Source organism: Copidosoma floridanum, unplaced genomic scaffold (assembly GCF_036245765.1).
Source record: "Copidosoma floridanum isolate Cflo_tuat_1 unplaced genomic scaffold, Cflo_Japanese_pri ptg000030l, whole genome shotgun sequence".
In the NCBI taxonomy this organism is placed as follows: Eukaryota; Metazoa; Arthropoda; class Insecta; order Hymenoptera; family Encyrtidae; genus Copidosoma; species Copidosoma floridanum.
In genome coordinates this window covers 12,018,592-12,039,888 of record NW_028321907.1, presented here as the reverse complement: position 1 = coordinate 12,039,888, position 21,297 = coordinate 12,018,592, and the positions used below count along the sequence as shown (strand labels likewise).

The window sequence follows — 21,297 nt, the reverse complement described above, 5'->3', positions numbered from 1 at the left end:
AAACTTCACTGTTCACACAGTAGTAAGTATACAAGGTATAAAATACCGGAAAAATGCCCACATACTATTATCTGACTTGACTCATTGAATTGACATGATCTAAACAATTCAGTAGAAACAGACACGTGAGGTAAGACTAGCCACAGACTGACAAAACATGCATTTAAAAATGTGTAATTTTCAATTAAAAGCTTTAAAAAATAGCACTCCATTCCCGCTCACCACCACATCCTCCGTACGTACATACACACACATACACACACCTTGAAAATTCTGCAGGTCAAAGGAAACCCTACCGCAAGCATTAAAGGACGCCCCGATATCGAATTTCGAACTCGTCCCGTGCACCCTGCCAAGCCTAATGGTAATTTCGGGTAGCGCACCGGGGCTCGAATTTTCGAGTTCGCGCACATGGAAAACCTTATCTCGCCCAGTACAGGAGGTACGCAGGAGTAATTAGTCAAGCATCGGGTGGAAAGAGAGAGAGAGTTTGCCAAAATCGCTGCAGGGCGAGAGATAGGGAGAGCCCTTTGCACTGGTTCTGCTATCGAGTATCCGAGAAAAGGGTACACGCGATTGGCCTCGGAAGCCTTGCAGCACACCCAAGGTTACAGATAAGATCGCTATCTGGGGGTATAAGAGGAGCCGCGACCCCGAGTAGAAGACGTGGGAAAATATCAAAAGGCCCGAGACAGATGTAAAAGTTGGGTGAGAAAAATAGCGCTAAGGGATGGAGGGGAGAGGGGTCTGCAAATTGACGATTACAAAGTGCGAGCAGCTCGAGCTTGCGGCACCTATGTGTATAACATTATACAGAAGGCGTGGGCGCAAAGGCTCGCGTGACGTGAATAATCGTCGACGTCTGGCTGGCGCTCTCGTGCACGGGCCACGCGATCGCGATCACTCGGCGAGAAAAACGCCCGGCTCTTAATAATTGATGAACAGCCAGCTCGCCGCGCTTATGGGCGAAGATTAAGAGATTATCAATCTCCAACTCGCCCGTTCCCATTTTTTTTTTGTTTTGTTTAATCTCTAATCGTACGATTTATCTCGTAGAAAGGTGCGTCGGGCTAAAGTTAGCTTTTTTAATCGTAAAAAGCCTGATTGCGTGATTTTCGTGCAATGAGCTATGAAAGCATCGTACTGTTTCCCCTTGGAGCTTTTGTTGTTACACGTGTGCGAGCAAGAGTATCCGGGATTAGGATGAAACGGTGGTGTCTCCCAAGACCCGCTGAGACTTGAGCTCGCTACGTGACCTGCCCAGCTCCTCTATGTACTATTTTGTGATAAATACACCTATGTGCATCTGTGTACATTCAGACAGAAGAAAGCGAAGTTTTAACCCCTTCTTTTGACTCTTATCGCAGCAAGGTGTTGGCTACGATTCCGGGAATGTGTGTAAATAATAGCCTTCGTTCGAGTAGCTCAACTGTGTTTACATCTTCATGCCTCGATGGTGCGAAGTAACGAATACCACATTGCACCTCGAGGGAAATGCGAATAATATAATCCTTTCACCGAGTGTGTGTATATACAATTATTAGTTCCGTAACTGTTAGTATATTCATCAAACTCCGTTGCCAGAGTTCAACTTTTACTTTCGCCTGTATGCATATCAACCGACAACCTTTCCTTCCCAGTTTATTAAATGGGAGCAAACGATGGCTTTCATCCACACGCGACAAAGCAAACGCAGAGCCCGATGTAGCACTCAACTTGAAATGTATTTCTCACCGCTGATAAACGCGCAAACCATACAAAACGTGTCCACACGCGTGGCTTCGATGAGCCCCCAAGCTACCCCTGTGTCAAAAATACAACCCCTTTCTTTCCTCCCAACCTCTCATTGAACTCGAGATGATCTCAAAGTACTCGCGCAAACAGCTCTATTAGAAACCCCCTCACGACGCCCTACGAACACACCCGAGCTAGTGGAGCCGCTCCTACGTAATGCCTTGCCGATCGAGTTTCCGGAGTCTTATGCATAATACAAATTCATCAAGCCCGTCATTAACGGCTTCGCCCTATACCTGGATCTCTGGGTAAGAAAGAAAGTTTCCGGATAACTTTTCCACGTACCCACACGCATGCGAGGCTTACAGTGTACGGGGTGAAAAGAGTCACCCTTAAAACTTGACACTACGCGCGAGTTTTTAACAAAACCCCCATCGGCTCGAATGTATTTTCATTCTGGTGGGGTAGTTACATTATCCTGCTCCAGTGCTGTCTTTTTTCTGGAAAATCCAGAGGAAGGTTTTTATGGTCATTATTATTACGAGAACCCTGAGGACAGACTTTCGTCTATCCGTTCTCGTGTGTCGATGTTTTTCTTTTGTTATTCGAGAGAGGTAGAGAGAAGGGCTTCTCGATAGAGTCGTCGCGTGCGACTGAAAGCCATTTCCCGTTCACATGTTTCTATTTGTGTTTTTGGCTTCCATCACCGCTCGGTGTTTACCATCGACGAACGGGTGCGCTTGCCGTGGAGGGAAAATCGCGCGGATCCGCTGAATATTCGATGATTAAAAGTTACGCGTGGATACGAACGCGTGTGTGATTACAGCGACCAGGATTATCCTAGTTGATTAGGGGCTTTGGGCCACCGGGGTAGTTGGCTGCCTTTACGAGTATCTCGCTCGCGCGCTCTGAATATTTTAAGGCTTCGGGTATAAACTTTGCGTTGCGCGTACACGCGTCTGGGGGTAGCACGTACACCTACCGTGAGTAGATCGATTTGATAGCGCTGGTTTAATGAGGAATAAGTGTTGTGCGCACCAGGTGGTAATTTTTGGATACGATTGATATTGCCTTGCGTAGGTCGACTAGAAGAGGTTAATCGCAGACGTATCGTCCCGATCGGGTTTTCAAGACACGAAATTGAACGAAATTAAGAGTTGAAACGATGCTAATGACTGTAAGAAACTTCCCGAATAGTGGCCATTCAAGACAGAATCATCTAAGTACTCAGCTTTTTTTACAATCCATGCACTTTTTTTTTTTTTGTTACTTTTTTGATCCAATGTGTTGGTGACTAAGGTTTTACTACTTAGTTGATTTTTTCACCAGGAAAGAATCTTCTATCCACTCAAATTAATCAAACAAAATAATGCAAGTGTAAATTTTTCGTGTTTAAATGTATAAATCTGTCATAAACAGAAATCATAACTATCGCCAGTAGAATAAAAGAAAAAAAAATCGCCAACGTGCACGGAATAGTGCAAAAAGTTGCAGTAGTGTACAATAGTGCCCAAGTACAAGTAATAATAGCAGGCGTCTCTAGGCATCTCTACGCATAGCCAGAAGGCACACTCCAAAAATAACAGAGCAAACACGATGAGCCAAAGAAAAAGAGCTGTGACAACAGCCTCGGCCTTGACTCGTTGCACAAAAAAAACGTGCTCTGAAAATCAACGAGACGCAAAATAACGCACCCCTCGAATCTTCCGAGCACGGAAATGAGATTTTATCATCCTAACAGACGTCCGACGAAGGAAAAGAAAAACAGGTAGAATTGTAATCGAATCAAACTCGAGCGAGAACTTTTCTTTTCTTTGAAGTCATGCGCTTTTTCGCAAGCGTATATACTCTCCCTCCTCCACCCCCCTCGAGCTATTTGCCGCTTAATTGAAAGGACCTTCGGTTGCTCCTCTATATCTTTTTCTCTTTTTTACCTCATCAATTTGCCAGTTTATTCCTCGTGCGTTTTCCCTCGTTCTCTGTGTTGCTTCTTTTCGTTAGCTCTTGCAGTCAAAGGAGAGAGAAAAAAATGAAACGCGGTCTTGTTATTTTAATTGTGGCCATCACACAATTTTGCGCAGCTTAAGAGTGGAAGAAGGGTTTCTTAATTTTTACTAACGATAAGCATATTCTCAGAGAGATAAATGTTTTTTTGTTGTCATCGATGATTAAGCTTGAGAATGAGTTAATGTGTCAAATGCTTTTAAAGTATTGAGAGAAAAAAACGTAGAAAAAAGTTTGCTTCATAGAATTAAAGTGTTCGTTCAAATGTTTTAAAAGTAAACTTTGTTATTCAAAAATATAAATTACGAGCTTGTTTACTGGATAGTTTGCGAGCATGGTTTTTTTGTATTCACTGCGGTCATGTGACTTCCCTGCTTTCCAATTTTTGAGCTACAAGGATTTTTTAAGTTAACTTGAATTTCTGAAGTAAAGTTCTTACAGAATCATAATCTAGTCAAAGTTATCAAATAATCAATTTTATAAAAAAAAATTTATTCGTGTGAAATATTAGTACCCATTTTGGAAGTCGTTCACCATCTAATAGTCGATTTACTGGTTAAACACCTCTTGTAACACAGAGCCTCATTATAATTGATAAAAATTACGTCAACTCGGATCACAAATCAGCAGAGCCAACGTGCAAGCAAGAGCTAAGCTTTTAATTAGCCTCAGTAGTTGTAATGCAATAAAATTAAAACATCGAGCTCAGGTCGAAGAATCCAGCTTGAACATTCTTACTCACTAGCAACGTAAACGAGCAATTTTCTCCTGCGGTACAAATGGAGGCTTCAAATATTGTTTCAATTTGAGTTATAGATCCTTATAATATCACTAAGTACTAAGTGATAACAAAAAAAGCTCTTTAATAAAACGAATATATTAAATTTCATTTAAAGTCCAGCAGTTTTGTTCTGTTACAATGGCTGGTATAACCTAATCGATAAACTTAATTATGCGTCTCAAGTTCAAGTATCTAATGTCTACAGCCGATCGATGACCATTGCCAGCGTCACAATACCTTGTAAGTACTTATATGTAAAGTGCTAAAAATAGTAAACTATTTAAACTGTCTGTATATATATATATAAGTGTACTTTCCATATTATTTGATTATCAAGACCATAAGTTACTACCAATTAGCGGGTAATATATTAGATAGATAAATGAAACAACGTCCTCGCAAAGTAACTATATTCACCAGAGAAATTGATGATAAGCGAGTATCCATGCAGGACTGATAAAAATTTTCGAATGTAGGGCAATAAAGACAGAGCCCCGGTGAGAATTGGAACTCCCAAGTGGGCAGCTGTTCTCGCAAAATTCGTCAAATGCTTCTCACCCCACGTTCGAGTTTGAGATCCCAGTTTTACAAGCTGGCAAGTTCAATCGGACACATATAATTTCTCAAATTATCCCACTTTTAATAAGGAGAAAAAAAATTATATATTAAAGTATTTTTTTGTCCACCTCAGTTGTTGTTTGCTTCGCAAATATTTGTCATTTGATTTCACTCCTTACACACAAATACACTCTTTATACGTACTTCCTTTGATTTAAATATTTTGCGCGTTCATCTGTACACCCACGTATGCAAAGAAAACTTGACTGCATGCGTTTCCGTTAATTAGAAAAAGCAAATGAGAAAAAATTTCGACGCCGACGATCAAAGGGCTGTTTAAATTTAGACCGGTGTAGCTGTGGCTGAAAGGCCAAGTGTGTATTCAAAAGAGAAGAGTAAAAAGTCAAAAAGTGCGAGAATGTCATGACAGAATTTTTTGCCCCCCCCCCGCCGCTTTTGACCTCTGCTTCGATTTAACTTTGGTATCGAGTTTGACTCCCATGTGTTTGAGGCACGAAAAAGATTTTTTCATCAAAGTTTCTGTAATTAGTGCTGTAAGAACTGAGATGTTGAGAACAGTTGCGATGTGTATAGAACGCGATACACAGTTTTGGAGAGGAGAGATGCGGGCAGCAGATGTTTCCCGTTTCTCATTTCAAAGTTCCTTAGTGCGATAAAATTGCAGAAGATCGACATTTCCAAGTTTAAAGCGAGAAATTTCCGACTCGTATTGTAACGTTGAAACAACCTTCCTCTTTTTATCTCCTCTTGTTTTCGTAATTTAAAAGAATTTTTAGAAGTACATTTTAATAATTTCAAGTTACACAAGAACTTGATGTTTTGCTTCGCGTCTCCGTGGCACTTTGAAGTTGAAAATTAATTTGTATCCATCGCCCCGTGGAATTTACTCTAGAAAAAAAATTTAATAAATCCTCTGAGCTTTCAAGCTCCCTTTAAATTCAATTTCGACTCTCTCGACGCGCGTTTATTTTCGCCTTTCTCGGCATTTTCCAAAGCAAAGATTTGAAAAAGCTTCGAAGAAATTCCTCACTCCTTACACCGATCAAGTTTTCACTTAGACTAAAAAAATACAAGCCATGCCATCAATCTTTTTCTCGAGAAGTAGTAGTACCAGATAAAAATAAAAATCACCAAACAAACAAATACAACCTGCGTCTCTCATCAAAAGGACATCCCTCCATTGTACCTGGGCTGACCTTGGCGCGCGGGCAAACGCGTCCCGGCTACTAGTGCCGCTCCTCTTTCCCGTAATAGGATTACCGAAGTTGACCGTTTCATCAAAGCCAGCCAGCGGGTATGTGCTTCTATCTTTTGAAGCCCCATCTACGCTACTGCTGTCGGCTAAAGTGCGCATCCTACGCGTATGTGTCTGGGCGTGTTTTCGGACGGTAAACATTCAGATCAATCGAATCGAAAATTGTAAGGCTTTTTTTTTTTTATATAACTGCGCAGTTTTCTTGCGTTCTGATTATAAGTGCAAGGTAACAAGACATTTAATAAGATGCGAAAAAAAATTATGTATCAAATACTACGCTTACAAAGTACAAAATAGCAAAATAACTCTACAAATTAAATCATACCGAAGCCCAGGGGGTATCCAATTAATTTTGCCAACCACGATCGATTGGCTCCTATCCATTACGCTTATCCTCTCTAGGCTCCTTTCTTTCGTCTCTTTCCCTCGGTCTATGATACACAACACCACCAGGCCAGCCGGTCAAAAGAGTAGGAAAAATACCGTCCGTCCAGTGAAACGAAAAAATAGACAACAACGGCAGAAGCACGATAGGGCGAGCTTTTCTTATCAGCTTCACGGGGTGCTTGCGCGCGTGTGTGTTATATATCGTTTTCGTGCAGGGCGTCGTGCCGTTGGATTAAAAAGAGCATGCCGTGACCGGTGCATCGATACGGGCCTTCCTGAGAAAATGAGGAAAACTTAAGGGTGGAATGAAAAAGAAAAAGCGTGGCCATGCGCAGATGGCGAGGAAAGTTTACGCGAGTTTTACAGGGTGTAATAGGATTTCCCGCGCGTGGGCGAGTGGTCGAGTTTCACGTGTGTTTTTTTTTTTTTTTTTTTTTTTTATTAGATTTTTTTTCGGCTTCTGCGTGTTATTTCCAGGGAAAATCATGGGGCGATGGAATTTTAACTTTCCGAGTCTGGGCTATGTTTTCGTATCTTTCATTGAATGCTGGGGGTGTTTTTTACGAGATACGTGAGGGTTATGGAGTAGAATTTGTATGTACGTTTAGTCGGGATTTTTTTGTGGTTTTTTTTTTTATTTCTGTCCTGGGGAGTTGAATCTGGAACAATAACTCAAAAAAAATGTGATTTTTGTAGACGCTCGATGTATTTTGATACAAAACTCTCGTGAATCTTAGTTCTCCGTTGTAGCTATGGAATTATTATGGGGATCCTTGGTAAGACAATTCTACTGCAAAGTCTTTGGGTTTCCTTAAAGTTGTAAAATCATCGCTCCGAAAATTAAATGACTGATTGGGCAGAGTATCATATTTAAAAAAAAAAGTAGAATAAAAATTCTAGCCTAATTGTCCACTATTTCTCTTGCCCACCCATCTGTACCAATGACCAATCTGAATGAATCTCACATTCACTTCTTACAACACCTATAAGTACGCGATATTCAAAAAGACCTCCTGAAACTCTCGCAATCCCCTCGTCCACGCAAACATTTACCTGTAATACTGAATACGCAAAAGGCTCACTTCGAAAATACAGCTACAGAAAAGATGCGCTCTGAAAAGGCGTTTTCCAGCATAACCAGACATGCACAGAGTACTGGTGGTGGCGGGAGGGAGACAAAATCGTGCGGCTGATCGTGACTGGACTACTTACCGCCACGAGAGTTTCAACGTGCATCTTTTTTTGTGTCCAAAGAATAAAATGAGACGGGCTTTCGCTATGACTATCCGATTTTCTCTCGCACTCGCATAAATTTCCCCTTTTTACCGCCTATATGGTACATTACGAGCTGGACGTGAGACAACGGCTTTTCTTGTGTAGGAGAAGAAATAGCACCCTTTGGTGGTATCAGCCTAATTTCAGACCGCCACGCAGATACGCAATGAAATGATCTTCAAAAGTATGAATGTAAGCATAATTTGTTTTAGATTATCGAAATTTATACATATTAATTCAATCAACATCAAATTTTTGAAAACAGCAGTAACCTGCTTACAACGCGTGGCTGGCTAAACCATGTCTATACTACTTAATTCCATGTTTGCAACCAAACACTGATTTGAATATCTAAAGTAAGCCGAAACTTGCTTCCACCCACGGCTGACTTAACTGGATATATATCACTGAATGTTATTTAAAAAAGAACCAAAATTTAAATTCTTATTATTCACCGCCAAAGATACACATCAATCGAGTGAATTTAATTCAGCCGACACACTTTTTTTGCGCATGCGGCTTTATCAAGATCTGTGCTCCTAAGGATTTATCAAGAAAATAAATGAGACATCCGTTGATGAAGATTTTTAAAAATGATACATAATAATTTTAGGAATGTCAAATATCCTAAGTGAGCAGAAACCTACTTTCCATGCATGGCTGACCAAACTAGATCTATACTACTTAATATTGTGATTGCAAAAAAATACTTGTCAAGAAAACGAAATTAACATCCATCATCTAAAATTTCTGAAAGTGTTGTGTGTTAATTCAATGATCTTGAAACATATACGAATGTATCTGTCTGATTATACATCAGCTGATGAAATCTCAAACAAACAAATCATTTGAGTGGCGAATTTTTTATCCCTCCATCTAAACTTGGCCAATCAACCTTATCTTCCTAAAAACCATCATCCAAAGCTTATTTGACACAAAAAATGAATTTAATGACCCACGTACATACATATAAATAATCATCCAAACGAGCAAAATCCATCGCCTCGCGGCTGAAAAACGAGACGTAATTAACGACCATGCATGGCAACAACAGCCAGCCCTGCAATTACGCAGGTAAAGAAAACAAGTCGCGCACGCGTAAATAAATTACCACAGAAAACAATACAACACGTCCCAGCGCTTATCCTTGACCTCTGCCTGCAAGCATTCATTTTTACGCGCATTTGTACAGCTCGCAAAATTCATGGCTTCTCTCGCACTCGGGTGGGGAACCTCGCGATCGATCGGCCGCTTTTGCGCACTATCTCGAATTAGCCTCGCTGCTGGAAGGGTTACCGCGAGCTCCCAAGCAGGTCTTCCTTTACTTTCGCTTGCCGAAATTACGAGAAATAATGCTCGGACATTCATATTTCTTCCCATCTGATAAAGGAAAAACTTTCGTCCGTCCAATTAAACGAGAGACCAACACGAGTGATTTTCAACGTTCCTACGAAAGGAATTCGATTCACCCGCGAGAGAAGAATTCTTGGCAAAAGTTTCCAAGCGGAACTCGCGACGGATCATCTGTAAAGTTGATTTGATAAGTTCCCTCGAACATCCAAAACTATATACGTATAGTTTTTCCGTGGTGCGTTTGACAGCCAATCTACCTCCTGGAATTTCTATCTACCTTCCTTTCTTTTTCCCTGGAATTGGAACGATCAAATGTGTCAGCAACTTCGAGGGTATTTTTTTTCTGATGATCGGCACAGTTTTGATTTTCACTCGTTCCGTACTCTAAGGCGTCATTTGAATCAATAGGAGTTTCACATGTCCACCAATTTCTTTTGGTCCCTCGTGAGATTTCTTATATCGTTTGTACGTATGAGTAGTTATAAATTACACGACTGATATGTCAATCACTACGAAATACGGCAAATTACTTGGATCTGAGTCGCTATTTCAAGTGCACACGAAGAGTCGACATATAAGCTCTGAATTTAGGTCAGACGAAAGGTATGAAAAGCTAAAGTACAGGTGTGTGATACCTTTCAGAGGCTGATTCGAAATAGCGTATACATATATGATAATCCAGTTGAGGTTCCTATAGTCGCTAAATTGCGTCATTTTACGAGATAAATTTAACTAATTGTTCCACTTTTTTTAAGGATCACATTTGACAAATATACCGGCAGCTTTGACGGTTGACGTGATACTATTGAAAGCTATCGTTTGCTGATCATTAAACCGCACTATGTATGATGGATAACTATTTTTGTTTTTATTTCTTACATTTAATGCAAAATGAATAATTAAAAAAATTACGACAGAAAAATCAAAGCTATGTACATTGGAACCAGACCACGAATCTTTAAAACAAGCACGTCTTTTCTTTTCTTGTTAAAAGTATTAGTTTTTCTCACATACAGCAAGAGAAAATCTTACAGCAGCTCCAATAACCGAGTCCAAGCTGGTTCAACTTTTCCATAAACCTTCGTACGAACATGTTCCCCACAAACTGAGGGCTCGCACGACTCTCCGTAATGTCTCTTGCTCCGAGCTCGCAAGAAAGTAGTTATGCCCGCCATCAGCCATCCACATTCATCCATACACATGTACATGTACGAGGACAACGCACCCGTGTACACTTGCGGATCATTTGGACCGGTAGCTGGAAGTTCCGAGTTGTTGGGCTTTGCTTGTTAGTTGGTACTATCAAAGCCGGGCTACCTCTGACTACTGATCTGCTGCTACTGCACGGGTAGTGCATTACGCGAGGCAGTCGAGTTGGCGGAATTATTACTAACTGGGGATTTAGTTTAGCGAACTCGTCCCGGAATATTAATGCACGGTTGGATACAGCGTATGTATTTGTATGGATACCAGAGCTAAACAATTACGTAGGTGATTCATTTTTCGTGTTTAATGAAGTGGGCAGTGTTTTTTTAGTAATGAGAATTTTTTAATCCGGAATTTTGTACTGCATGTACTTCAAAGAGGTTGTGGCTTTGAAAAAGTAGGATGTCTCGGATGGAAAAAGCACTGAGATTTCGTAACAATTCTGAAAACGTGAGTCTTTCGCTGGACGTTGATAAAGTCTCTCCTAAGGTTACAACCATGGTAAACAAAAAATAATGAAATGGATGTCAAGTTAGCAGCCCATGAGACAGTCACATGCTTCAATATAAAAGAGTCGAGTGAAAAAATGTCAACTTTCACGTTTTGCTATCGTTTCCATTTTTTATAGTGACTTCGCAAATGAAAACGCCTTTCACCTCATCTAACTTCGCCTTTTCGGAATATGTAAGCTCGACACTAAAGCCAACCACGTTGGAAGGACAAAAGAGTTCCAGACTTCGATTTCAGCTAATTGCGAAAATTAATCTTACACCGATTGACCTTCACAATCTGACAGAGTCCGAGTTTTGTTATATCGAAATAAATTATAAGACACATCAGTTTAGTATCAGACTAAGTGTCATACCGATCGCCTAACCGAGCACACCCGAAACTTCTCCAATAAAAGCTGAATGAAAAAAGTCCATTACACAAGCCCCTCGTATCTGATAGGAAAAACGAGCGTTAAAAAAAAAGCTTGACTCCCTTACGTGCACATACACCCACACAACCGTACATTGATACATCGTAAAAGCTCCCCAACGGCGCAAAATTAACGGGAAGCAGTTAAGAGGGGCAGATAAAAATCGTCATTTTTCAGGAGCTAACGAGTCTCTGAGCGTAACACTTGTATAACAAAAGCACTAGTGGGGAGCGAGAAATAAAATACTTCTTGTGTATAATCCGAAAGCGGAGCAGAGGAAGGGCACTCACCCACGCGAGCCGTGAATCTACGGCTATCTCCGCTTATATCTGCACCAGTGACGGTGTCTGTGGGTTATTCCCTCTTCTTTACACCGACGAAGAGTCAGCTCTCGCGTGAAGCGTGAAGTTACGCTCCGCTCGTCTTCCTCTGTTCTCACGAGCACGTGCGTTTCTTCGTTATTTTCATTATTACTATTTTTTTTTTTTATTTTTTTTTTTTCGTTTTACACGTCTGAGCGACGAGACGTGCTACTTACACCTGAGCACACTTCCGTTATGCAAAGCATACGTAGGTACGCTCATGTATAGACGGCAAGGGGAATCATGTGGGGAGAAAAGTTGATCATGTTGATGCACTTTGTCGCAGGCGTATGTACGGTAGCTTGCAAGTTTTGTACGCCACTTTGTGCTCGATTCGCGATTCCAGTGATTGCTTTCTATTGTTGAGGCAAGTTTGTTATTCAAACTCAAGTTGTACGAAAGAATATGGCGATTTTTCATCGAGAGTCACGTGTATGTATGGTTGCACGAAGCTTATAGATGTATAAAAGGTCCTCGAGGGCGGCCCCACAACTTTTCTAATCGCAGTACTTTCGACGGAGCAAAAGCATCTATGAATTTTGTGTGTGCGTGTTGCGGGAGAAAGTTTGGCTCTTAAGCGAGCACTGAGAGAAAGTTGCAAATTATCCGAAGTTCGCGATGGGGCCGAGCTGCACTATGTGCGGCGTAAAAGCTGCATCGACGGCGATGTCTGGCTGAAACCGGGGTGTATCTACTTACCGATTGTCTTTTTTTTATTACATTTAAAAACAAGCTTTGGGAATGTATTATTTTCAAGCTGTATTTTCCTAACCGAAGATTGTTTGTCGTAGCACATTTTAAAGCAGGTATTTTTAGAGTCCACGCGCAAGTATATGTATCCAAGAAGGTCCGTCTGACCATTTGTAGGACATATCTACTTTCTCAATATAAGTGGGTTACATAAACCCTTACCGAGAGAGATATATTATTTTTCGTTCTTCGTATTTCATTACGAAGGATAATATGTTTGAATCAATAAAAAAATCTGCTGGTAAAGTTTTTAGCTAATATGTTAATGTCGAACATTTTTTACTTCGAAAATAATGTTCATAATCTAGTGTTTTCGAATCGACAACTTTTCATGTTGCTCAAAAGTTTACCAGGTGGTATATTGAGTCTTAAGTTAGTGCCAGTAAAATGATACAGTATTTTTTGATTGTAAGAAAAAAAAGTAACCCCAATTCCCTTAACTATGCCAGACACACAGCCAATCGTAAGAACAGGAGCTCTCGAACATAGCTTGCACGTAACAAGACGTCGTATACACCTCGATAATTTCTGAGGTCAGCACGAGAAACACGAGCTCAAAGTCGCAGACAAGGACTCTAATCCCGTACCAATCAGGTGTGCTGCCCGGATCGAAGGCGCAGATCCCAGAAGCGGCTGGCCAAGCTTTGCTACGGAATCACCGTCGCCGGAGTACCGCTGATAGGTCAAACGAGGACTCTTTGTTCCCGCGTATCCTGTAATCTGCGGCTTACCGTTCCCTTGCGCGTGACATTGCTGACCCGAAGTACTTGTTACCGCCTGTCGAGAGCTATTTTTTTTTTTTTGGTTTCTTTGGTGATTTTTTGTGTTGCCGAGTTGTTTGCTCGACGGCGTGTGCTCATATTAACTCGACTCTTTTTTAATTGGTCAAGAATCAAGAAACTAAATTGAGAAAAGCAAAAAAGACCATTATTCTTACATTATTTTTCTTAACATATAACTATGCTAATTATACTGTCGTAATAAAGAAAAAAAAGCACTACAAAACCAAATGCATTCCGTTTTCTCAAAATAAAAATTTCATTAAAATCCAGTACTCACGTCCGTCTGCTAATGGTATGAACAGATTCAACGCTCCAGTCGGCAATTCCAGCTTGGAAGCCACTGTGTCAGAGTAAACGAGTCACGCAATTTCGCTTCGAGGGCAAAAATTTTAACTAACACATCCATGATTTTTCAAAGCTCTGCTTTTCTATGGAGCTCGAGTATGAGCGTCCTATCAAAATGCAGAGTACTTTTTTTACCCCTTTTTTTTTTATCTCATAACCACGTTAGTTTGAAATTTGCGCTCGTTACCCTGAAACTCTAATTTGGCTTGCAATAAAATTCAGAATTAAAAAAAAAAAATTTCAGAGTTAGCAAGGCGTTGTCCAAAACGCTTCCTCACCGAAAAATCACACGTCAGAGTAACATAATTACTCCAGCCCCCAGTGAGATGAGAAACATTGAATAAGTGCGCGAGAAAAACCAAACTGCAGAACTATAACTCTGTGCAAACTAAAAAATAAAAAAAAATATCACCCAGGACCAAAGCAAGGAGTGCCGTGCTGTTTGAAACAAAAAACACACACACGCAGTGAATTATTTGAGAAAAAAAGTCCGTCCGAGCCCGCGATTACACGAGGAAGAGAAAAAGCTACAGGTGTCGATGAAATTAGCTCGAGCTGTACCTGCAAGAGGCGGAAATTTTCAGTTCGAAATAACTCAGCACGACACGAGTCCACCTTTGAGCGAAAGCTCGCTACATAGAGCTTCAAAAGCTTTCCGCTTGCGCATTAATTACGCGGACACGGAAAGAAAAGTCTTTGTGACGAGTCCCTCCAGAGCTGCTGCTGCACACGCGTGTTGTTATTATTATGGGACGTGCAATCTGGTCGCCTTGAGCGTACTCTCGATGATTAAATAAAATGTTTTGTTTTTGACGCGGAAATGCTGGAAATTGCTTTTGTTTGTGGGACTCGTGTTTTGTAAAACTAGAGCTTTGGAACGTAAAAGCAACATTTTATGGAGTAATGTGAAATTTGAAAATATTTAATTGCCAGCATGATGTGTTGTGAGCTTGGAAAAAAAGGAAAAAATTACGTAACATAAAAAATAAATTTTTATCATCTTTGAAAATGGCATAATGTGAAATTAAAGAAAAACGATGAAAAAGCAATTGATTGTTAGAAAAAAAAAAAATTTAATGCATTTTCATTTTCTAAAGCACTTGTACAGGACGTTTAATAGTTAGTGTTCGACTGGTAACGTTACTCGAGAGAAATTTATCGTCATTGCGTGAAAAAGTGATATACCGGAACTCTTGATATCGCTTAAAGTCAGCGAAGCACTGAACAACAAATAAACTTGGCGGTAAAAAAAAGTAATGGATTGTAAACTCTGAATAAAGTTTACGTGCGTGTCGTTTCACATGTTTATTTGTAGGAAAACACATGGTGAAACAAGTAAAACAAATGCTGCAATGAATTAGATAGCCAGAAGTTACTGCAGAGCTCACATTTACGGTTTCATAAATTTTATCGAAATAAAATTGCGAGGGACATTGTAATCGATACTTGACCTATGACGTTATGTTTTTTTCATAACTTTATCAATAATATATATTAATTCAGAATACTAGTATATTATATACATATATATATTATTGTAGCGTATCAAGAGCTTGCAATATTTAAGCTATAGTAAGCAAATGCTAATACTAACATGGTGAAATAATATTAAAAAAATTTTCATTTCCTTCAAAAAGAATTCACTAATTCCTCCGGTCGTCTTTTCTTTATTCTTTCCTTATCCCGTTCCTGCAGATTATTGAAATTTTGAACAAAAAAAAAAAAAAAAGAAAATTCCTCAAATCTTATTACCTCGAAAACGAAAACAGTACCACAAGTCTAAGATACATCCAAAGGCGGCAGCAACGAAAAACTAACGGCCACGACGGAGGTGTTGACAGGGAAAAAGCCGAGGAGCGAAGCGTGGAAAAGGCCAACAGCAGCTTGCGACTTCCGGGCGCTCACCCACTGAGGAAGGAGAAAAGCGAGCAAACTCAAACGGCAGCCCCGGCCATTAGTCTTTCATTTGCATACTCGTTACTCACGAAAGAAGCGCTCTCGCGCGCGTCCGGAGTCTCTTTTTCATCCCTCCGTTTCTTCTGCTTTTCTTCGACCGTCGGCAGGTGCGAAAGGGCCATTTGCTTTTTTTTCTTTCCTTCCTCTCTTTGGGCTACTCGCAAAGAAGCTGCCCGTACGGATAAGCCGCGAGCGTGGCGCGAAAATTAAATAAGAGAAAAAAAAAAGAAAACCCGCGCTTCCCTAATTATATATACAGTACTACGCACGCACACACCGACAGACGGAGAGTCGTCCTTTTAGCCTCTCTTTTACCGAGCGCCAAAGCTTATGAAAATTAACAGGCTAAGCTCGTTACGAGCGCACGCCCGAGCAGTTTTCCGCTTTTTTATTTCATTCCACCTTTTTTTTTTTTTTTTGTCCGCGTTTAATAACATTTCCCGTCGTTCTTTGTACACACATCACACACAGTCACTACACGGTACATTTGGTTTTTACGTGAAACGTCGTGTATACCTTTTGAGGGCTGCATGTAGACAGGCGCAGAGGAGGAAAAAAGTTTTCTCGGCTTTTGTTTGTTTCGTACTTACCTCTTGCGTCGTGGAAAAGTAGGGCCACCGTACGCGTGGAAAGAGATGTAATATTTTGCATCTCTTGGCTTTTTTGTGGATGAGTTTTCTTTTCAGAGGGTGGCATGAATCTTGAGCTGTTGTTCGGTCCTTTGCTTTTATGGCGACTCTTCCCCATATTGTAAACATGTTTTAAGCTCCTCGCCAACGATGCCACGATACGGTATCTCATCTCTCTGACGTTCATCAAGTATTATGTATCCGGTTGTAAAAGTAAAAAGAAAAAAAGATTGTAAACCAACAGAGATCCCCCATATCTTACACCAAGTTGTAGGAAGTAATAAAACTTTTTTTTTTTTATTGCACCCTCAAATGTCTACTCCAAAGGAAGTTGAGTAGATCAGCTCCCTCTCTTACATACGCTCCCATAGGATTCCAACCGGACCAATTTCGGTATTGTAAAATCCTCGATCCTCCGTTAGTTGGTATCAACAAGCAAGGACGAGCCCAGTAACATACCTTCAGATGTTGGCTGAGATTTCCATCGAGAGTGCACAAGCTGTGAGCCGTAAAACGAACAGCGAGCGAGTACATATATCTTCCATCTTTATCGTCCGTCCTCGAAAGGCTCCCCCCTGTCCTTACCAAGGAGTACAGTAACTTACCCTCTCTGCGATCGAGCGATAACCCGAGCAGCGACTCGCATTCCCACGCACACAAGGCTGAGATCGTAAAGTCCTCGGTGGCTCTGCTCACCCTTTTAATGTCCGACCACCCGTGGCGAGCTATCTCTCACTTTCGCGCTTCCTCGTATGCCTCTTGTTTGGCGTAGGGTACACGGTGAACAAAGGAACGGGGTGCCAGGGAATACGTGTGTTTGCATCCATTGTGATCCATTTTGGTACGAATTTATTCCAAATTCTTCTAGGGTGGTAATTCCTTCCGCGAATATTGCCCGACAATATAGACACGTGAGATGCAAAACGATCTCCTATCAAACCTGCGTCTCTGCATCACCAAATGAGTATTGGATTCGGAGGTAAAGAGAGACCAGGGGATTCCCCGGCGTGTGCCCTCGAAGAGGAAGCGTTGGCTGGTATAATTGAGATTCATGATAGGGAAGTAGTTGTGACGCCAGGCTCTGCTCTTGAATTAATAATTGTAGATATGTGTGTATACATATACATGGCAAGTGAGCATCAGGGCAGGGGGGGAGGGAAAGACATTTATTTCGTGTCAACGCCCCGGTGGAAAGTGATGGATGTATTTGCCGCACTCTGCTCTCTGTCTGGAATTGAATTTCTTAACCGTGCAGGACGCGTGATGTATGTACTGTGTTTTTCAATTTTCCGTCGTCTGAATTTTTATGGGGATCGCGTGGGAAGACGATGATTTGATTCAACGATTTTTGAATTGCAAATTGCCCGTTGGGTTTGTATGGATAAGACCGACAATTTCGGTATGGATAGGGGTGTATTTTTTTGAGCTGAGATCTTTCGTGTGGAAGATTGGTAGCAAAGTCTGCCACCAAAATTTTTTATTTGAAGCAGCAGCCAAGCCGTTTGGACGAAATTTTTGCGGAATAAAATTAAATCCCCCGAAAACACGCCCTTGGTTTTACCACGCAACAAAACGAGGACCACTAAGTAGGTAGACCAAGCCAAAGTTCAGCACGTTAGGTATTCCAGGTAGATAATCCCAAATCGGCTCTTTAAGTATTACGTACACGCGTGCGCCAAAACTTGTGCCTCATTCGGTAATCATCAGGGCGCTTTGGCTAAATAATCAAGTCCTGCCCGAGCGAGAGGGAACAAAAAGGAGCCGAGCACTGTTTGCCGATAAGCCAATAATAGCCAACTCCCAGCGAAACTAGCTCGTATGCGTGCCCCACTATAAACCATCTCGAACATCATCAATCGCTCGTAAACTTGCCTCGAAAGAGCCCTTAGCTATCCATTAATAAGCCTCGAGCCGTACCACGAAGCTAAAAGCCCGTGTGTAGGTTAAATTTAGTGCTTAATTATCGACGCGAGGCCACACATAAAATCAATCAATATGTATATCTGCATGAATTTTAATACACAATTTTGTGACTATGGTAAAAATCGAGGGTCGTCCTTTTTGTTGCAGAAATCGAGCACGAACCTGTGGGGAGACTGGATGGGCGTGATGCACGGTGATGAGATAGAGTACGTGTTCGGGCACCCGCTCAACGACAGTCTCACGTACAAGGAGAACGAGCGCGAGCTTGCGCTCAAGATGATCAAGTCCTACTCAAACTTCGCCAAGTACGGGTAAGTGAAACGAATTTTTTTTTCTTTTTTTCGTCACGGGCATTGACAATCCAGGGAAAACTTTTTATCCTACCAATTTTCTTTTCCACGTGGTAGTTGAGCTATTGTTTTTTTCTAAAAACTTTTGCGAAAAATTTTCAACTGCAGTTAGCCTGTTGTAAAATGATGAAGGGTCTCTCATAGTTGACACCAACTCATGGTCACCAAGTATATCTCACAAAAAAACAGGACCACTCATAAATTAAAACGATTGGAGTACACTACCTATTACAAGAACGTATACTTCGCACCCTCTCCTCTCTCTTCCCGATCTCTTTTGAGGCCATTTTTACCCGACACTCTCGTAATCCCATCGCCGCGTTCTTCGTACTGCTGCCTAATCCGCAAAAGTCCTTGGACCTCAAAAGCACTGACTTATGACAAAATACCCGTGTCAAAAGCAAGGAATAAGCGAAGACACGCAGAAACTCAAAGAAAGAAAGGGAAAAGATTCGACGGCCATACGTGACCCGCGTGACTTTTCTCGGCTTTCGTTCACCCTGTGCATGCGAGCTTTTTCCACATTCCGCGTTGCTGCCCGCAAAAGTTCCGCGAATAACTTTCTCGTCCGCTCTGCTCATTCGATTTCGAATCTATTTTTCGGGACGTGCGTGTCGGGGTTTACTTGGTGCACAAAAACACCCCGTGTATACAGTAATAACGCAGCCAAAAGTTGTAAAAAAAAAAGAAAAGAGGATGCCACCATACATTTTACCATTCACGGTTTGTGGTGGAACTAAATAAAAGGAAAAAATAAAATTTAAAAAAAAAAAAAAAAAAAAGAACGCGTTCGGGGGACGCGAAACTGCATCCGAGCTTGCAATAGCAGAGCAGCAAGCGCGAGAATTTCACGCATGCGAGTATTCGAAGCGAAGGGGGGTGGGAGGGAGTGGCAGGGAAAAATGGCTGGCTCCATATTTCATTGGGGGGCGCGGGGCTATGCTCCACACGAGGGGGTAAGAGATGCGGAGCATAAAATATTTCGGTTCGGCGCACCCCATTGGCATTCTTCTACCGTGTACTGTCTTCCTTCGACCTTTTGCGTATAGGTGACAGTCGACGCTTCGAGCTGGCACTCGTTTTTTTTTCTTTCTTGTAGAAAGTAGAATGAGGATGCATCTTTGGAGTAGAAAATAAATGGCAGTAGCGTTCAGCAGCGAATGGCTAAGTGGAGTATGTAGTCCCTTACATTTTACGCGCCAAATAAAACTGGTTTCCTTTTATATCGCTTGCACTACTTTTGAAAGACGAGTGCACGCGTGGGAAAGGGAACATTTTACAAGGGCCCTACGAGCCGTGCTCGTCATAATTTTTTTTTTTTTTTTTGCTTTACCTTTTGGTCTTCTTTTTCAAAGTTTTACACTGTACGTAGCTTTTCAGAGAACGAAAACCTTTTGGTAGCTTAAAACGGATAAGTGTTATTACGAGCGTGGCTTTGGGTAACATTTTTTGAGTAATGTGTTCATGCCGTGTGTTAAATCAAATTTTTGTTGTGAATAGAGCAATGAGGAGGAAAAAATTACTTGTGTTTTGAAGGAAAGTAAGGACATGGGCTTGCATTGTAAGAAATTTTTTTTATGAGAGTGATATTAAGTGACTTTTTCTATTGTGTCAACACCATGGGAAACAACATGGTAATTTTATACATCGATTAAACCGACCAAATGGTACTTGATGCTTAAAAATTAGAGTATCCCTTGTATTTTAAATAAAAGCAACATACCAACTTTTGAAGGAATCCATGGTGGTAAAAGTGATGGGCAATCGATACATAAACTCAACAGCTTTAAATCACATTTAACTAAACTTTTACCTTTAGGAAGGCCCAATTTTTTTCCCAAACAATGGACATACGCCTATCTTCTTTACTTATCTGATAATAATACCATATATCTCACATAAGGTACTCTCGACACGTGCCTTTTTTATGGGATAAATGTAACTTTCGTAACTTGCCTACGAGTAACTAAAATTTATCTCACGTTCACCATCACTTGTGCGCGCTCCGACATCCCTTTGTTCGCCATTATCATCTTTGCACGAAATCTCTCGGTAACACGCAGCTCTTTTCTCGTTTCCAAGTAGTCGATTACAAATTTTGAGTTGATAAAAGTGTCTCTTTCATTCCACACTTTATGTGGGTAAATAACAAAGTGGAACGGGGTAAGGGCTTCGTATCACCTCGTGGCTCTGAATGGGCGTGGCTCCTGTTCGTACCTTTACATGTTTCATCTCCGGGAAACCAATATTATGCACCTGACATTTTTCAAATCTGTGTTTATATCAAATTTTGATGCTACTTTTGATATAACGTTACGTATACAGTTCCTTCGCAAATGTAGTATTTGGGTATGCGGCGTGTCTGTTGGACCGTCGGAATTTAATTAACAGAGCGTGGAGATGTAATTTTCTTCTGTAATGTGTGTTTGACCGGAAATTATATCATGATAGTGCACTCGCAAATACAGACGACAAAGTGATACGTCCATTAATTAATTCAAACAAATATTCGTGATTAATTTTAACTTATTAAACTTTTTACATTTCTATGTAACTTTTGGAGTTCAACAAATGATTTTACTACCAATATTAAATCGAATTCTCCATTTAGTGAATGAATTAATTCAATAATTTTTCAAGCCATGAAAATGAGAATGGGCGATGGAGTAATTAAATAGCAAACTCTGCGTTACATTGTCAAAGG

The 21,297-nt window shown here is 40.9% G+C and overlaps 1 protein-coding gene across 1 annotated transcript in view; it reads left to right on the top strand.

The window, feature by feature from the left end:
• The window catches only part of AChE-2 (acetylcholinesterase 2), a 117,363-nt gene that overhangs the window by 82,613 nt on the left and 13,453 nt on the right, over positions 1-21,297 (top strand). The window contains exon 4 of the mRNA XM_014359925.2: positions 18,391-18,554. Coding sequence (XP_014215411.2) covers positions 18,391-18,554 — 164 coding nt within the window. The remainder of the gene's footprint in view (positions 1-18,390; positions 18,555-21,297) is intronic.